The sequence below is a fragment of the Aplidium turbinatum genome, chromosome 2 (genome assembly GCF_918807975.1).
Source record: "Aplidium turbinatum chromosome 2, kaAplTurb1.1, whole genome shotgun sequence".
Lineage (NCBI taxonomy): Eukaryota > Metazoa > Chordata > Ascidiacea > Aplousobranchia > Polyclinidae > Aplidium > Aplidium turbinatum.
In genome coordinates, this window is record NC_137473.1 from 23129645 (window position 1) to 23148800 (window position 19156).

Consider the following 19156-nt stretch of genomic DNA (forward strand, 5'->3'; position numbering starts at 1 on the left):
ATCGTGCTCTTCTTGGGTTTTCCCGCAAATGGTAATATTGTCAAGTTAAGCGTACGTACCTTTGCACTCGTAGTCTTTGATAATGTTGTTCATTATCCGTTGAAAACCAGGTACTGCATTCGTTAGACCAAACGGCGTTCTCTTGCATTGCCACAAGCTTCCATTGGCTTCGAAAGCAGTGTAATTTCGATCTTGCAGAGGAACTTCTACCTGGTGGTACGCACTTTTTAAATCTAGCGTTGTATAGATGCTGTTCCTAGCAACATTGTTCACTACGTCTGACATAAGAGGTAAAGGATACGCGTATAGATGCTGTTCCTAGCAACATTGTTCACTACGTCTGACATAAGAGGTAAAGGATACGCGTCCAAACAAGTGAATTTGTTTATGGTTTGGCTAAAATTGATGACCATACGCTTTTTGTGATTTTCTTGAGTGACCACAAGAGGTTGTGCTCGCCATGGCGAACGACTCGGCTCAATTAAACCTTCCTTATAAAGTCGCTGCACCTCTGAAGAGATAAAACTTCTATCAGCTTGAGAATACTTTCTAGGCTTTGTAGCAATCGGGTGGCACTCCTTCCTTAAGTGTTTGAAAAGCTGTATTGAAGTAGACGTTTTAATAGCTTCTAATGCTCCGATCTGTAACGTTGGCATAGGGCCTCCAAATTGAATATTCACACTTTTGTGCTGTTTCATAAAAGTTTGTCCAATAATTAGGTCGGTGAGCAAATTTTTCAAAACAATGACTCCTACATTATCATACTCTTGTCCAAAAAGCGCAACTTTTACGTTACAGATTCCTAAACTTTGCGATGAACATTCTTTCACGGCTAAACCAATGCGGCATTCACTTTCTTCAAGATTTAGTTTTAGACGCTTTCTTAAACGGTCGCTCATGTTGACAAAGCCAGTGTCAATGAGAGCATTGGCTTGAACTCCGTTAACTGGAACAGGGACGTTGACCTTTGCGTGGGTGTCGAAAGATTCGGTTGTCATATTCATAATGACATCTCGTGGAGTAGAAGCAGATGAATAAATAGGTTTTCGATTTACCCTGGAAAGACGACAAACTTTTGAGAAATTACCTTTTTAGAACATTTGAAACAAATAACTTCACGAGTAGGGCAATATCTTCTACTATGTCGCCTATTTCCGCAATGTATGAACTGGTGTGTGAGACAACAATAATTTGTTGTCTCACACACCAGTTCATATATTGAAGCGTCTATGTGATTTATAAGCAAATTCAACTTGTCTTCAGCTGAAACTTCTCCGAGCTTCTTTACATAAATTGTAAAAGACTTGTACCAATGCACCCATTGTCGTTTAGCGTCTTTACTTTGCGGGTTCGCAGCTAAGAGTCTAGGGTGCAAGTCTTTTAGATCCATACTTTATTAGCGTAATAAAATGTAGTAAAACCATCTACAATTCCTCTATTAAGAAGTTTATTACGCTAAAATGCAGCTAGGTTGTTCTGAGGACAGAAATTGCAAACTGAAATCAGACTGAAAATAAACACCAGTAAAAGCGACAAAGGAACTTAAGGCAACGTAGTAGCAAAGCAATCAGTAACAACGTAAATTACAATGCAACTTAAAGCAATAACACGTCACCAGGTACACGACATCCTGTCACGGCTGACTTGTCGCAAGGATCGGTGTTTTGTCTTATCGGTGTTTTAATGCTTTTTTATTTTAATTTTATTGTTCAAAATATATCTGTTTCAAATTCACACTAATGTTATGTAGTTCGTTTCCTGCGTAGCGTAGCTACAACATTTACAACAACGCCTGAGGTTTAGGGACCATTAATAACCGTACAGTGTTGTCATCAGAAAAACGCAACAATGTCATTAAACTTCGTGAAGATGACGCCTTACCAATCATGTTTCCAAATGTGGCAATCCACATATGATTGTACTTGACTCTACCGTGCACGTCTTGCAAGGCCGAACGTTCGTTTAGCACACCCAGACGGATCAAAACGTATTCGAGGTCAACAATGACCTAAACCACGTGTGTGCGCTTAACGTACGTCGTGCACAAACAAAAAGTCGATCGCCTCGACAAATCGCAGAATTTATTGCGAAAACATCAGTTCAAAAAAATCGTTTTGTGGTTAAATTGTTGTACTGTTATGTTAGTTTGTTTCGCTGTTCAGTTCTTTCCTTGGTTGTCACTTGTTGTTATTTGATGTTTATGCGTGTGATATTCTGATGCAACTGCATTACTGCACCTCCGGTAATTTCTAAAACTCTACGCCGTGCCTTATAAACTTTTTATTTCTCACTGTTTGTGCAGTTTAGATTCGGAGGCGGTTTATATTTTTGATCAATATCAAATATTTTTCATCAGTAATGCAATATTATGTTAAAAACATCAGCAATCAACCGGTATTGGAGTTAAAATTTTTGAGATCACTCTGTTACTACTTTTTAAAACAGATGTCCAATGTTTGTTCGGCGCCATTTTTTGAAGAGTCATAACCTGGCTGGTTGGTTTATCACTTCCTATGGTGAGGGTAAAGCATCTGTTGTAAGTGAGCTCCATGATCATGTGGACCATGTGCCTGTCCAAGAGCAGGCTGGGCAGTTTGCAGGTGAGGCCTTGGTGCTATACAGTGTCGTAGGCGGTGAGGTCAAGAAACACAGCATCGACCTTCTTTGCCTTGAAGCAGTCTTCGATACCTTGAGTCATGTGAGTGACTTTGTCTACAGTAGATCGTCTACGTCGAAACCTGGCTTTCTCCCGGTGCAAGAGTGGATCTACAGTTGGTTAGACTCGAGTGTACATGAGACATTCAAAGATTTTCAAGAGGATGCAGAAAAAAGATATAAGTCGATAGCTCTTTGGATCTTCTTGTGAATTGTGAGGCTTAGGGATCACGACTACTTTGGCTCGTATTCAGATTTTGGGGATTTGGAGTTGGCATAAGCAAAAAGACAGGAATTTTCACAGCCAAGAGGCTTCATAGCGATCCCAGCATGGAGTAAAAGTTCGGAGCAGATGTTCGGAGGCGGAGTACAAGTCAGGGCCAAGGGCCTTGACATTACCTTGACTATACCCACAAGATAACAGCGAATTCACATTTACCTCACTGTTACAACATAAACAGTTTCAAGTTTTCTTAAACAGAAGTCGTTATGAAATTTTTAAGACAGCTCGGCAAAATCATCTCCGAATCGGCTGCATGGAATTGTCGCAGACCGCTTCTTTCTCACGTCTGAAGTACTTCTTCAGTACCAGATCGCCTATACCAGTTAGCTTTTCCCACTTTTCATTTTTTCTCACCATTTTCATTTACTTACAGTGGAATGAGACCAGGATCGCAAGCTTACTTCTCTTAAACGGAAGTGATGTCAATGCCTGCTCGAATAGTGGTGCCACTCCCCTGCACGTCGCAGCTAGTAGGTTTAAAGTTTCTTACTGTTTTTTGTATTGGCTATGATTGGTATTTTCACTGATGTATGGCTGGTATACATGTGACTTGTTAGTGTTTTCAATAGTATAGCCAGTAGCCAGGGGTTTGAGGGTTACAACCAAAGTTGTGAACTCAGGCAAAAAATATACTTTGATGCCTTAATTTTTAACGCTTCTCTTCCAGTGTACCTAGATTTTTTTATAGTAATCAAAATGGTTGTTTTGTTGGTATGGTAAAAGTACTTCGCCACATTCAGAATGAAATTTATAGCTCAGATTATGTCCAAGTTGTAACTGCAGTGTTACATTTTGAATGTCTTTGTGGTGTCAAGTCAGTTTTTCACAGATGTTATATAGTAAGTTAAGATGGTGATCTTCTATTTGTTACACGTAATGAACCACAATTTGGTGTTTTCACCTACTTCGTCAAAGTGCTCAAACTGCCAGAGCGATGAGCTATGCGCAATGCAACATATTTTATGTGTATATTAGGACTATGAACATTTTGTAACTTTATATCCCCATATCATATTTGGTAGAATTTTATTGTACAAATCATGAATATATATGCAGAAAGTTTTCATTTTACTTAAAAAAACTTCACCCTCCAATTGTGAAAGCTATCATCTGATTATACAATACTATTTACTACCGGTACTATACACAACTCTCTCCTTTTTGCTTTTCACACGTGAAGGAAAGTTTTGTATCTATCCAAGATATGTTGTTCTTTGGAAGTTATAGCATTTGATTGACACTATCCAGAGTTGTATGCTTTTCGAAGTTTTATCTTCCTGGAATTGCACCAAATTTAAGATCAACTTTTTTCTTTTCAAATGGAGGTGCATTGTTTGAGATTTTTAGCTCTCAAATGTAAAATACTGTTGAAACCGTTCACACGTACTTCAATATATATATATATATCTTTTTAGCGTGCAATGAGAGAACATACGTGAAAGCGTTTCCAATACCGAGGGTGACTTTTTTACTTGTTAATCTTTTTTACTAATATTTTATTCCAAAACATAAAAAAAACTCCACTCATGGTAGCATGGGGAATAAAAAATTTGCCAATTTTTCTTTTCATACCTTTAGTGTATCCTATATACCTTCGTGGTCACTGGTCATACCCAGTGTACCTACTGGATTGATTTTTATGCACAAAGCGTGGAATAAAATAGTAGTGATTTTAGTTAAGATTATGTCTAAACTTGAAAGGAGCAGTCTCACATCTCCTTTTTCTTCAACAGATTGATCATGTTTGATCAGCTGTGATCTCTCATATAAACTTTCTCCATGCTGTTCTGTCTTTTGTTTTTAGCATTACTTCTGTCATTCTTTTCACTCCCGTAATTTCCTTGAAATGTCAAAATATTTCATTTTTTGTCGTTCGTTTATTCCGTTTGCCCAGTATGGAAGAGAATTTAAGAATGTTTTGAAATCTCAATTTTTTACTTTTTAGGTGAGAAGAACACTCGCGGTGTTTTGCTTCTTCTGCTAAATGATGACGACATTGATACGTCCTTTCGAACTGCGGCTGGAGACACCGCTCAGGAGCTGGCAGCCCGGTACTCACGTCACTCTTCACTGTTCGACATTGCTGCCATTCACATCACTATGTTCTGATCATAAACTTTATGGTATTGCGCAACGGACAATATGAAACTCTAATTAGTCAACTGATCGCTTCATGGAGGAGCAATCTGTTTAACATATTAGTGTGACCACAGCAACGTGTAAGTTTTTAGAAACTTTGCTCGTACGATCATGTGACGGTAGAAAAACTTTGAAGCTCTTGAAGAACTTCCTGCACAAAAACTTGAAGCTCTGAAGTAAGGGATCAATTTGATAACGATGGATAAGGATTTTATGATGAAAGGTTGTAAACACTTTTTTACAAGTGCATTCCACAGATTAAAAGTTATCGCTAAATTCTGTTTGCCGCCCACTTCAGAGAAAATATCAGTCTTGCAAGAAATATTTGTCAAAACTAGAAAGCGGTTCTAAAGCTTTTTGCTCTGACGTTTAAAGACAAAAAAAGTTTCTAACATTCATGAAATGATGATGAACTTTAACATTTCGTCCTAGAAAGTACTTCGTCAGTGCAGTGTTTACTGATGTACTGCTAGTAGATGATGTTGTTTCACTGCCAATACTTCAATATCGACAGAAAAGACCTCAGAATTATACGAAATCTCTACTGGGAACACACGGCTGCAATACGTATAAATAGCGACCTTAGCGAATTCAAACCGTTACGACGGGGCGTCAGACAAGGGTGTGTCCTATCTCCCGACCTTTTCAACATTTGCAGTGAGATGGATTTCAAAGACATTGAACATATGAATGAAGTAAAGGTTGGAGGACAAAATGCAACAAACTTGAGATACGCTGATGATTAGATACAGTCTTTATAGCAGAATCTGCAAACGATTTACTACTACAGGACTAAATTCTGTTGTCAATAAAAGTAAAGCAATGGGTTTAGAGTTAAATTCAAGAAAAACAGAATGCATGACTGTATCAAAAAAGAAAACTTATCCAAAATGCAACCTTACACTCAACGGTGTTACAGTGAAACATGTTGACGTATTTAAATATCTTGGGTACAGTATTACTTCTGATAGCAAGTGTGATACTGAAATTAAAAAAAGAATCACTATAGCAAAGTACACTTTTAATAAATTGAGTATAGTCTTCAAAAATCACAACATGACAATAAAACCAAAATTAAAGTTTTAAAATCATATGTGGAATCAAGTTTAACCTACGGATGCTAATGCTGAACAATGAGTAACGAAATGAAGAAAAGATTAGAGGCTGTTGAGATGTGGTTTCTCAAAAGAATGTTGTAGATCATATTTACAGACATGGAGATTTGAAAAAATTAGCACTATTGGGCATAATACAAGAAAAAAGAAGCAGAGGTCGACAAAGTTTAGCTTATTTAAACAGCCTGAATGCCCTGAATCAATGGATCACAAACACAGCAATCAAAACTAATGATTTCATACGAATGTCAAATAACATGAACCTTGGAAGACCATGATCGCCAACATCTCTGTCAGATTAAGCACATAATCATCATCACTTTGACACAGAATTTTCTTGTCATTGCTCTTTGTTGACTCGTTTGTTGCCAGCACGCAGAATTGTAGTTATTGCTTTTACATTAGATTGTTTGTTTAGTGTTGCTTATTGTACTGTATGTTACACTTTCCGCACCCTTGTTCAGCGGACTCTAGTCTTTTCAACAAATATTAACATAAAAAGTTGTACATACTTTTGGTGACTTTGGTTAGGCTACCACAAGTTAGTCTCAGTCATCACATTCACAACTGACTTTAACAAGGTTGTATAATATAATAGGTAAACCTATCAACAGTGGCTCACCAGCAGATTGTTATCTTTAACGGCCCTGCTTATCGTCACCAGAAGCACATGCGCAATAGGGTGGAGTGAATTTCACTTAATGTGTTGAATTTTGATTTAAGGTGTTGTAATGTTGTCTTTGGGCCTAAAAAACAACCCCGAACATAATTTTGGTTTTTCTACCCCTAAATTGACCCTCCTACCTGAAGTCAAAGGTCATGTGAGGTCAAAATTGCTCTATCTCCACTTCTACTGGTGCTAGAAATCTGTATAATGGCTTAAAAGATTCAGAAGACCCATATTTCTATCTGTTCTAAAAGAACTTTTTCTTCTATTGCTAGTAGAATTTGACTAAACAGCAAAAATATAGTTTTTGTGGTATTTTTGCTTGTACAACATTACAGTTAACTTCAACTTCAACAGCCAAAATAGTAAATTTCAGCAATTTGTTGGATTGTTGTTTGAGAATCACAAAGCTATCCACAAAGCACTGGAAAATACCGACCTGCAGAACAATTTGTCGATTATAGGCTCAGATGGAACCCCAATTATGACAGGTGACACCATTGCAGCATTGCCACATTTAGAAGAGTTGCTGCAAAGACCTTCGCAATAGATCATCTGTCTCCTGCATACCAACGAACTACCTCTCAGGCATGTCTTTAAGCACTTGCATAGAGTCTCTTTAAACTCCGACTCGTTTTCAAGCCCAATTGGCAAAGAGTTTAAGTTTAAGCCACTCTCTTCTATTGAATTTCCTCAATTGCCAAAAGAAGTTATGGAAAGTTTGAGTTCCGATCAATTTTATGCATACCAAATTTGTTTGGCTGTTATATCTGAAAAACTTGAGAATGACTTAGCACAGTTTGAAGTAGGTGGCTTGTCACATGCAAGATGGTTGACACTTGCATGTCGCATGTTTGCATTTCCAAACAAAGCCGAGCAAAAATTTGAGAATTCTGGTAGAATTTTGTTTAAAAGTCTACTTCCTAAGTTGGTTTGATGTCAAACTTAACTCTAAAATAAATAAAGTAGCTGTCAACTATTTTCGCATGCTCAAACGAATCAACCAATTTCCCTAGAAGCAAGCAAGAGACATTGCATCAAAAACTTTGATACGTAATGGCTTCTCAGCTCACCCCGAAAATATTCTTCTTTCAATGATGGCTGACGATGATGATACAATTCGATCGCAAGCTGTCAATATTGTGCTATCGCTACGCAGAAGCAAAGATGTTGAAATGACCCCCAGATGATGAAAGTGCAAAGGCGAAATCTATTACAGAGAGGACAGTAACTGTTCGAAAATATATCATATACCGGAGATCAATATCAACGCCGAGTTCTACTACAACATGGTAAATTTTGATGAAATTCATGTCACAGAACCTCCTGCAACCAGTCATGAATGATGATGCAATACAAAATTTCAAAACAAACAAGTTTGAACTTTATCACCCATGCCACAATCAAGCTGTAGAGCGTCATGTGAAGCTTGTAACAGAAGCTTCCATGCATGTGGCTAGGTTCGTAAGACGGGATGATGTGATCCGGAAAAAGATCAAATCACGGAAGTTGATGCCCTCTTTCAACACCAAAAAGCAATTTTACTGCTGAATACGATTGCATAAAAACCACTTGTTTTTTTGTTATAGTTACCAGGGGCATAGCCGATTAGCCGGGACCTAAATATGAGGGAGGCAAAATGTTTTGTGACATTTTTTGAGTGTTTAAAAGTGCAATGGGGTTTCCATTTTCAAGCAATGGGATTTTCATTAGGTGCTGCTTGACTTGAAGACCTGTCGGTGGTCCCTTTGCAGCCTTCTTGTTGTTGCTGGTTAGTTCATGCTTAATTTAAATTTTGATTGTTTGTGCAATATATAATTATTATTGTAGGCTACGTAGTGTGACTTGTTGGCAAAAACTGTATCTCTCTCTCAATAATTTTCATTCCTTTCAACCATTGAACAGTCATCTTAAGTGCATCAAAACATTAATTTCATACTTAGTTCAAACTTCAGTTCCTCATCAATGCTGCAGATGAGAATATTTCGATGTTCAATACACTTATTCTCAAACAACAATCCAACCAATTGCTGAAATTTACTATTTTGGCTGTTAAAGTTCGTTAACTATAATGTTGTATGCAAAAATACCACAAAAACTATATTTTTGCTGTTTAGTCAAATTCTACTAGCAATAGAAGAAAAAGTTCTCTTAGAACAGATAGAAGTATGGATCTTCTGAATCTTTTAAGCCATTATACAGATTTCTAGCACCAGTAGAAGTGGAGATAGAGCAATTTTGACCCGCGTGATCTTTGACCTCAGGTAGGAGGGTCAATTTAGGGGTAGGAGAACCAAAATTATGTTCGGGGTTGTTTTTTAGGCCCAAAGACAACATTACAACACCTTAAATCAAAATCCAACACATTAAGTGAAATTCACTCCACCCTAAATTGCGCAGTTCTTTTTATCGGATGCCTGGCCACTTTCCGACTTCCGAGTATTATTATTAACTTGTTACTAAATGTGACGCCACAATGTCTGTCATTTTAATTTTGGTTTGTCGTTGTCTGGTACCTTTTTCACAATTTGCTTTTTTTCTGTTTGATTTCTCTTGTTTGCTTTTTTGTTTGAAGTAATTTGTTTATCTTTCAGGCTTTTTATAAGTTAAAGCAAAGGTCATGGCGCTCGAGTTGCTTCTGCCATATCTAACTGTTACCAATATTTTATTTCTTGTTGTTTCTGCTTTGTTTCTTCTGACTCGGTTCAATAGGAAAACATACAATTTACCACCGGGTCCTATGAGCTTTCCTATTATCGGAAGTATTCCGCTAATTGATGCAAGGGCAGAAAGAACCTTTTGCAGTTGGGCCAAGAAATTTGGATCAATATTTTCTGTTCAACTCGGCTCCCATTTCACCATTGTCCTGAACAGCTATGAGGCGATCGACCAGGTGCATTGCTGTGGTTTTATGGCTTACATAATTCATCGGTATACGTGGTCAATTGATTGTGTACCTACAAGTACAAGCCTAACATACTTACTGTTACCAAACTAGCTACCCAGTTTTCTGAGAATGCACGAACCTTGCGAAAGACAATGGTTAAGCTGATTTAATTTTTAGTTTGAAATGTGTATAGAGCAGGTAGTCCAGAACGATTAGAATATTAGTTGCTTTCTTAATATTTTGTACCAGGCGTTCAATAAGCAATCTGCGTTCAATGGGAGGTACAGCACTTACTTCACACGTTTTGCATGTGAAGGATTCGGCATTATGTTCCTGAATGGTGAGGATTCTTGGAAAACTCAGCGTCGCTTTGGCCTGAAGGCGCTCAGCGGGTTAGTGATAGCCTCGCATACAACTGGTTGTTGCTAGTTTATTCATTGTGGCTCAACAAGCGTCAAAATTTTCTAGCGGCTGTTTCTCGACATACCCTTCCTGTTTTGTATAAGAACACGCTCGGTGCCATTCCAATGGTCACGACTCACGAGTGGGTATCAGTGACGTACGTCGTACGGTGATCATTTTTTGGCGTTCACTTTTTTTCAGCAGTGTTTAAAATACATCCTTGGTTTGTAGTTTGTTCAATTGCTGTTCAGATCACATCAAAATGCACTGATAGCCGTGAACAGCTGGCTGTGTAGCCGAGTGGTGAGAACATCTGCGCAACGTTCGAAAGGACGTGGGTTCGACACCGCTCCAGAGCACGCGGCTCTGTCTCGGCAAAGACACTTAATGGCAAGCCAAACTAAGGGGAGCAGCTGACTCGAAGACTATATGTCACTTCGCTGCTTTCTGTCGTCTGTTGTATCGCACCTGTGATCGCAATAGGCGCAAATAAAAGCATGAATATTATTATTATTGATATGATATAAAGTGTCACTGTGCATATCAAGCATATGTGTTTGAAACTCTTCACCCAAAAAATGGTCACCGTACGCCACTGGTAGGAATCGAACCAAAGCCTTCTAAAGGCAACCATGTGAACTAGTTGGCCACTGAACTGACGCTTTTATTGGCTGTTTCAAGGACTTTACATATTTTGTCACAGTAAATAAATATTTTTCAGCTACCTGTGCACAAGAATGTATTACCTGTCCTTTTAACGAAATGTACAGTGTACTACTGTATAATTGTTAGTCATCTAGAAATGGACACGTCACATGTTTGCATGGTGTCGTTGCTGTTCACTTGTCTTAATAATTTTGTCCGTAACGTTTGATGCAACCATGTTGTTGACGCAGGACAAACCTGAACGGCAAGTCGATTGAAATTCGAATTCTTGAAGAAGTCAACCTGCTTTGTGAGGCCATGAGACTGAAAAACGAAAAACCTTTCATCTTGGAGGTATGTGAATTTACTTGTATGATGCTTATCTGCTTTGTTATTGTTGAACTTCAAGAAACTTTCCTGGGACGTGTTGCAGTATTAGCTCTATTAGCTGAAGCGACAAGGCAAGATACATTAGACCTAGAGACTCTCGGATACTCTTCCCTTACAAACGTTTATGATGAGATGCGATCGTATGAGACCATGCTCAACGAATGAAGAATTTTGAAATGTTTCTTATTGTGTGTAAACTATTTAAATGGTGCATCTTTTGTCATGGTTTGTTACTTGTTCCATGTTTATTATGCGATGCATAATGTTGAAATTATAATTGTTATTATTTATTTGCATCAGACAAGAATGTTCATATTTAAATCACACAAAAAAATACTAAAATAAAAGGCATAGGCTACAATGGGATACAAACAGGCGCAAAAGTGTTTGAAATAAAAGTACGAGATTTTGCTCATACAACCAAGTACGATTTAACGTTAGCAAACGATGTCTGTGTTGATATCTTTGTGCCATGGCAGTCATCAAGGCTAAGTAACAGCCTGCATAGTCTTATTGTCATGAAAACAGTAGTTCGATTTACGGTTAAACTAGTTCATCATCCGCTAGCTTACTTGTGCAGCGGGAGCTGATGGGATCCATTGCTAATGTTATCAATGGGATCACCCTGATGCAGAGATGTACTGACGGGGACGAAAGATTCCGATCTTATGCCATGGACGTTGTGGAAGGGTGAGGCTAAAGTTGAAAGTTGCAAAAATTGCTTATTCTTATTATGCTTACCGATTGGCAACAAAAGATTATAATGAATAAAACAGTTATTGTAATCTTTTGTTAAGTAAAGTTGTCGTTGCCCACCATAACGCAAGATTTTGCAATATACCAGGTATTCAAGACATAAATTCAAGACATACCATAAAACGGTGATCGAATAATAAAATATCGATTCATGTTGTTCAGAATGAAAATGAACAACATCAGCAATACCTTAAATCCGTCTAATGTGATATATTTTAATCGTTTGTGGCGACACAGAGTATGCTCTAATAGCATTGCCTTGACTTGTACTTGTTTTAACTTGTTCAGGTTCCGTAGAGATGGAGTGTACTACTCCATGCTATCTGTGATGCCTTGGTGCAGATTCCTTCCTTTTGTTAAGAAGCATCTTGACCACATGAGAGAAGGACTTCTTATCGGAAACAGTGAGTGCATGTATAGACCACGCTATGAAGTGTAGTTGTCATGATTATGATTCGTCTGTAACATCGTTTTTGATTTGTCATTGTCATAGGTTTGTTCGACGAATATATCGCTGAGCACAAAAAGGAGTTCGACCCAAAACACATCCGGGACTTCACTGACTTGTTTATTGCCGAACACAAACAAAATACTCCAAGTTTTGAAGTAAAAACTTTGTTTCGTTTGTTGCATCAAGCTTTGCATAAAAACGTCCTGTTCATCTTCTGGGACCCATTTGCTAACGAGTAATAAATAGTCACCAAGTAGAATGACAGAGCTACGGCAGGAAACTTGCGTTGTTGCACATCAAGCAGGTCATTCAAAAAGTTATGAGTCCGATTGAAGTTACCCGTTGAAGGTTAAAGTGTTAACATTTTATAGGTTAAAAATCTGTTTAAAGTTTAAAAATTATGTAAAGCTATTGTTTCGGTGATTCGTTTTTTTTTTTTTTGAATAAAATTAAGAGCGATTTTTTGTTGTACTTGTAAAATTGCATTTCCAACAATTTTGAGGCATACAACTAAGTGCCCCTCGTTCTAGATCCGCTGCTGTCCACTGTCTTTTGGTTTCCTCAGATGTAGATTTACTTGGAAACGTTTTTTAAATTCATTAAAGTGAACGTGTTTTTTCAGAATCTGAAGCAGTTGCGATATTTTCTGAAGGATTTGTTTGCTGCAGGAACCGAAACAACCACTAGCACCATCCGGTGGACAATGCTCTACCTTATCACTTATCCCGATATACAAAAGAAAGTCCATGAGGAGATTGACAGATTGTTAGGTAGTTGAACAGCTTTTTATTTGCTTGTGTAGGAAATATTGTTGATACCTCCTAAAAAGTTTATTGTTGGTCAAGGGCAAATGAACAGGATCTGATAAAGTAGTAGCATAATTTCGATTGAAACATGTGACGTAGTGGCAGCTCTCTACCACAGACAAATGTAGGAATGAAGTAAGTTGAAATAGATCATCGGTATAAGTTAAAATAGGAACGTGGTATCTTAGAAGTTGTTCAATAGTCTCCCTCATCTCTGGTATATCAATCAGTTCAGTCTTTTTCTTCCTTCTGGTTTTTACTCTACACATTTCTCTCACCATTGTGCTTTCCGTTCTTCTCAGAATTGAAAGTTCACTCTCAATATCCATGTTTGACCGCCGTACAATATTGCAGGCCGCACACAACTCCGATAGACTTTTCCTTTTATTTTGAACAATATTTTTTTCCGTACAACATTTCCCCGCATTCCCTGAACTTTACCCAACCCAGCCTTGCTCTTCCTGTTACAGCTGCTTCGCATCCACCGCTTCCATTTATTTGATCACCCAAATAACACAAGTTGGTCACTGTTTCAATTCCATAGCAGAAACTTTCTTTGGAATGCTCAACTAAATCTTTTCCTTTATCACATTTCCCACAAATAAAACAATTTGCCAGTTTTGCTGTAGCTCTCCTCGTATTCACACATCTTGCAAGTGCCCACTTAGGCCTACCACACCCTTTGCATTGCATCGAATTTCTCATAACTATTTTCACATATTGCGCACTGGTCGACTTTGTTCTTTACAGCTATACCTTTTGCTCCAGCCTCCACTCATCATCACTTTCGTTTTTTTCTAGATTTTTGTGAGATTAGCAAACTTGTCAAGGCAACTATGCAACTTCATTCAACTCGGATGGATCGAAGTGCTTGAAAATCATTGATTTTCAATAACAAATAAAGAGCCCAAAATATAGATACTATACACAATTACACATGTTCTGCAAACGCTCCGAAAACTAAACAGTTTTCATTTTCAGTGCTCATTGTCGCTGCCGACCTTTCTGGGGCATATTACTGATATAACTAAACTGTTTTCACTGTAGTTTTCGAAACATTTGCTGAAGAACATCAGTATCTCCATTTTGGGATCTTTATTTTTTGATTTGATTAATCAGGACGTTCCAACCATTTTGCTCCTATAAGTTTTTCAACTGTTGTTTGACCGTGATACTAAATTATGAGTGCTTGTGATAAAATTGGCTGTGACAAAAGAATAAATCAAGCTCCAGCAATCTATCCTGATTGCGTTACAATAGTTTTTGTTGTGTGGTCAACTAAATACGATACTCAAAACAATTACAATATGGAAATGGTTCAAAGCGGCAGTACTGGCACTGACTTAAACCAACATTAGACATGTCGGATTATTATCTTACTATTCAGTGGCACTGATATGCCAATCATAGACTTGTCGCAGCTGATACCAAGAATTGATTGAAATCTGTACTGTCAGAGAGTTAAGAATACGGTAGGATTTTTCTCCGCGAAATTTTAGATAAAAATTTTTGGAGTATTTTTTGATGAATAGCTGTAGGCTATAAGTTTTCAGAATTGGAATAATTGTCAATTTTTAAATGCAAAGGGGAAATTGTTATTTAGTGCATTGGCTTAATGACTTGCAATGACTGGCTGGATGATGCGATCTGAAAGCTCCTGGAGTTTTTTGGAAATTCTTTCAGTGTCTGACGCGGAAAGCTTCTTTTTCAGGCAGTTAAACACTTCTGCTTTTAAAATATACTCAAATAAATATACTTAAGGTTAAAAGATGGAACGTATCATTACCGATGGAACGATGGATCAATTTGCTATAATTCTGTAGGCTATATGTTTTTATGTTCAATAAATTTTAAGATTAAGATAGTTTTGTTTTAAAAAAAGACGCAGCGGGTTTCGCTACAGTGCTGTTCTGCGACTTACTACAACAACGCTTTCTTATTTTGTCTCAATAGTGGGTGTCGATAATGGTGTTTCGTTTTGATAAAAAAAGATTATTATATCTGAAACCTTTTTTCAGGTCATAATGGAAGAGTTTGCATGGATTTGAATCTTCCGTTCACGAAGGCTGTCATTCAGGAGGTCTACCGCATCCAGACGGTAACGCCACTTGGTGTGCCTAGGCGTTCCACAGAACAGACTTCTCTCATGGGATTTCATATCCCGAAAAATACTCAGGTAGTTTTTATTTTGTCTTTTATTGTTGACATCTCAAATAGAGAGCTTGTCTTTGACTTTTCCTTCAAACCTTATTGCCTCTTCCTTTTGGGATTCTTTGTGAGGGTAGCATCTATTCATTTCGTTTGTCTACAAGGTTTCAAAAGGGCACAATGAATGCTCCCTGATCCTGTGTTCATGGTGCTCTTAAGTCACTTTCTGCATGGTCTTATTTTTCAAAGACCGTGTCTTTCGTGTTCAATAAAGCAGTGAAAGTGTCACAATGAATTTTGAAACATTGAACTTCACTCTTAAGCTGATATATAATCAGTGTTGAATTATTTAAAAAAAAATAAACAGTAGTTTTCAAATCTTCTGGTTGCGCTATTCCACACAAGATTTTAAATGGCTGCTTCGAGGAAGAGTATATTAAATACTCTCACTGTCCTCAAAGTTGCATAATTTGGTACAGCAATGTCATCTGTGGACGACCACCAACGTTCGCTTGTGATGGAATAGCTAACAAAACCTGTGCCAGCTTTGCCAACATTTGAAAACGAATTAGATTGACTTTCCGTTTCTTAGGTCATTTACTTTCATAACTAAGAAACTTTGCCATTTGATGCTCCTTCCAAATACGTTGTTTTCTTATCTGTTTTGAGACCCGGTGAGCATGTGCATAACGTTGGGTGGAAGTGGGACCAATGTTTCGGTCCAGGAGTAACCGTCGTTTAGTTTAGAAGTTGCCTGCATTTTCATTTTTGACAATTTCCATGACAAGCACCATTTTTTAACTACAACAAACGATCAGATTAACAATTGCAATCATTAAAGAATTAATTATAAAAGATACTTTGCATAAGAATGTTAGAATGCCAAACTATAGTTTCCAAATCTTATGCTGTTTGATTTTCAACTCAAGCATCGGACATCTCTGGTATTGCAAGGTTGCCAAACGCTTTGCATTCACAATCAAATTACTAAAAGTTATTAAAACTTCGTTTCAGAAACCTGAAAATTGTCAGTGGGTTGCATTTTTTATTGAAAATTGTCGAATAATTTCAAATTTTCATTTGAACTCGTAGCCTACTTGCGTGGCAAAAGGTGTACAATGCCCTTGGATCTATCAATTTAGTGCAGTGGCCTACTCTCTATTTAACCATGGGCAAATAAAATCTAACAACCAGACGGCATTTAACATAATAACATGAAAATAAACTAAACATTACAAACGTATTCGGCCATACTCATGTTAGCCATTGTTAAGTAACCAACTGACTGGTGTTCTTCATAAATTTAAATAACCAATCTGATCTACATACATAAAATAGATAAAAGAAACGAATAAGAATGAAACGGCAGAGGAGAGGCAAAAGCACATGACGCTTAATTTCGCCTACGAAAAAATACAAATCAATGACGCAAAATTACGTGAAGACATTCAGCAGAAATGCAGAAAAATTGTACTCTTTATTTCTTTAATACAAAATTTGTCAATGGCTTTCCTATCATGCAATCCTGGTTCGACTCCCGGCTTATGCTGGTTGTTGACAAAATACCGCTCACCTCTACCCAGGGTGTAAGAAATTGGGTGGGCGTAGTTGCTGAAGGAAAGGCGGCTGAGGGAAAGGAACTGGCCACCCTACTCTCGTTAGAGCCGAAAGCTTAGTATAATGAGAACCTTATGTTCTCATCCCCCGATGCTTGGATCAAGTAGCCTATGGGACTCTCCTCACCTCAATACAAAATGCAGTTTGGATAAAATTTTCAAAAATATTATACTAGAAGTCTTAAAATATCATGTTATATGCCAAAATCAAAGCTAAAATTGAAATTAACAGCTCCACTCCCTGTTAAATTGGAAAGAACATGTTGTAATGTCACTTCAAAGTGTGAACTTTTGGTGTTTTGTACATTCTGAGATGTTTGTCCGTTTTGAATGTTTCGAAAACAAGATCAGTAATGCACGTCAAAACAAAACATTTCAAAATATTTCTGTTTCAAACAGTCTTACCGTAAAGGTGTTTTTTTTTTTTTCAAATATAATCATAAAATGTAATAATGGATATTTGTGTGACATTGCACAACTGTGCCACACTGAGTCTTAAAAATGAGATTGTACCAATCTCCATAATTGCACGATCGGAAGAAGACAATTTTTTTTTCATTGTTAGATACTTGTTAATTTTTTTAACTTATTTTTTATAGGCTTCCAATTCTGATGTAGATATGTCATGGAAGTTTTCTCTATTTTCAGGTGATCGCTAATTTATGGGCCGTCCACAACAACTCTGCTATATGGCCCGAACCTCGACGTTTCAACCCAAGCCGCCATCTTAGCGAGGATGGGAAATTCATTAAATCCCCCTTCATTATTCCATTTTCTTTGGGGGCAAGAAACTGCCTCGGTGAAAACTTGGCTCGAATTGAGGTCTTTCTGTATGTGGTATCAATCCTTCAAAAGTTTGAAGTGTTGCCCGATCCCACACAACCTCTTCCTGTATTAGAGGGCTCATCTGGAGTAATTAACTCTGCACCCCACTATCCTATGATTATGAAAGAACGCTAAATGTATCTTTTAGAAAGATGATGAAAATGCACTTAACCAACAGTGTACCAATATGGCAAAAATCACACTTTCACTCTACCGCTATCTACTTGACTTCTTTTACCATGGGCTTACTAACCTAGTGAAGATGAACCATCTTGCTCTTATTCAACCAGCTGACAAACTTCCAGCCTGATAATACAGGAGGGACTATGTACCGCTATCTACAAATGTCGATCAAATTTTGTTTGTTGAAGGTTGATTGTTTTACAATTTACAATATGATGGTGCGCGTTACACCATTCCGTTACTTTATTTTACCAATTGCTCTTCTCGATGTCATTTGTTCATTCTTTTGACTGTTATTGAACTAATTTGTAGTGGGTTGGAAGATGACTCTATGACCAGTTGTCGTCTTTCGCTATAATATAAAAGAGTGAGTGCAATACGGTACATAATAATAAGTTATATGGCGCTATCTGAACAAATAAATTGATTTGACTTTATCTTCAATGTTCGATCAAAGCAGCGCAGAGGCTGTTTTAATTCAGAAAATAGTAGGTACCTTTTAACGCTTTTTTTTAACGCTACTGGGTAGATTACGGCTGAAGCATCGCGAGTGATTGCCATGACCAAATCTGTAAAAGGAAATCCTGGTTTCAATAAGCCCGAGCAGCCTTCTAAACCTTTTTAGGCTTACTGCCTCCTCCAAGAGAAAAATACTTTGTGGCACCCCTTGGCAAACTAACTATCTTTCACGTCGAATACAGAAACCCGAACCGTTTCATACCAGGTGGACGACTTGACAATGCCAACATATACTACTGTGGAAAGTAGCCTATGGTAGTGCCACAGGACTCTCATTTGACCAGATTACACCATGTAACAAAAAATTAGTTGTGTCAAGTTTAAGAAAATAAATCAATAGTTTTTTTTCAAGTCTAAACCTTAAACCATTTGACCAAGTAAACACTCACAATAGTATTTCAAATTTTTTTTAATATAATTTGTGTCAAGTTTTTAGTATTTTTTGAAAGATATTGCTGATTAACACATGCTTCTAGCAATTTTTTTCCACAAGTGTCGTTTAAAAAATATTTATTTAAGGTTTTTGAACTTTTAGTACCCTGTTTCTCAAGCTCTTATTCTAGATTCCTTATAAGGTCGGTAAAGTTTGACGTCATAGTGGCTATCATTTTAGCTTCATAACTGTAGCTTGTATCATTACAATGATCTTTGTTTGGTCATAGTCTCGGA

The 19156-nt window shown here is 37.4% G+C and overlaps 2 protein-coding genes across 3 annotated transcripts in view; both read left to right on the top strand.

Annotated features, from left to right (window-relative positions):
- The window catches only part of LOC145786124 (uncharacterized), a 48023-nt gene extending 41014 nt beyond the window's left edge, over window positions 1–7009 (top strand). Inside the window, exons 4-5 of the mRNA XM_082597779.1 lie at window positions 3312–3408; window positions 4884–7009. Coding sequence (XP_082453905.1) covers window positions 3312–3408; window positions 4884–5047 — 261 coding nt within the window. The 3' untranslated portion in view covers window positions 5048–7009. The remainder of the gene's footprint in view (window positions 1–3311; window positions 3409–4883) is intronic.
- Window positions 5059–18404, top strand: LOC145786110 (cytochrome P450 2J4-like). 2 transcript variants are annotated; one of them, XM_082597768.1, is made up of 9 exons: window positions 5059–5157; window positions 9996–10138; window positions 11045–11147; window positions 11764–11873; window positions 12228–12343; window positions 12433–12545; window positions 13013–13160; window positions 15215–15372; window positions 17609–18404. In XM_082597768.1, exons 2-9 carry the CDS (start codon window positions 10074–10076, stop codon window positions 17918–17920), a joined length of 1125 nt encoding a protein of 374 aa, XP_082453894.1. In that variant the 5' UTR covers window positions 5059–5157; window positions 9996–10073; the 3' UTR covers window positions 17921–18404. The 2 variants fall into 2 exon arrangements, with proteins under 2 accessions (XP_082453894.1, XP_082453886.1); XM_082597760.1 differs by lacking the exon at window positions 5059–5157 and adding an exon at window positions 7046–9752.
- The last annotated feature ends 752 nt before the right edge of the window (window positions 18405–19156 follow it).

Excerpts from the sequence above, each read along its gene's own strand:
- LOC145786110 (XM_082597760.1), top strand. The coding sequence starts at position 9,480 with ATGGCGCTCGAGTTGCTTCTGCCATATCTAACTGTTACCAATATTTTA. Across the intron at positions 11,874-12,227 it reads GCCATGGACGTTGTGGAAGG|GTTCCGTAGAGATGGAGTGT; the intron begins GTGAGGCTAAAG and ends TAACTTGTTCAG. Across the intron at positions 12,344-12,432 it reads AGGACTTCTTATCGGAAACA|GTTTGTTCGACGAATATATC; the intron begins GTGAGTGCATGT and ends TCATTGTCATAG.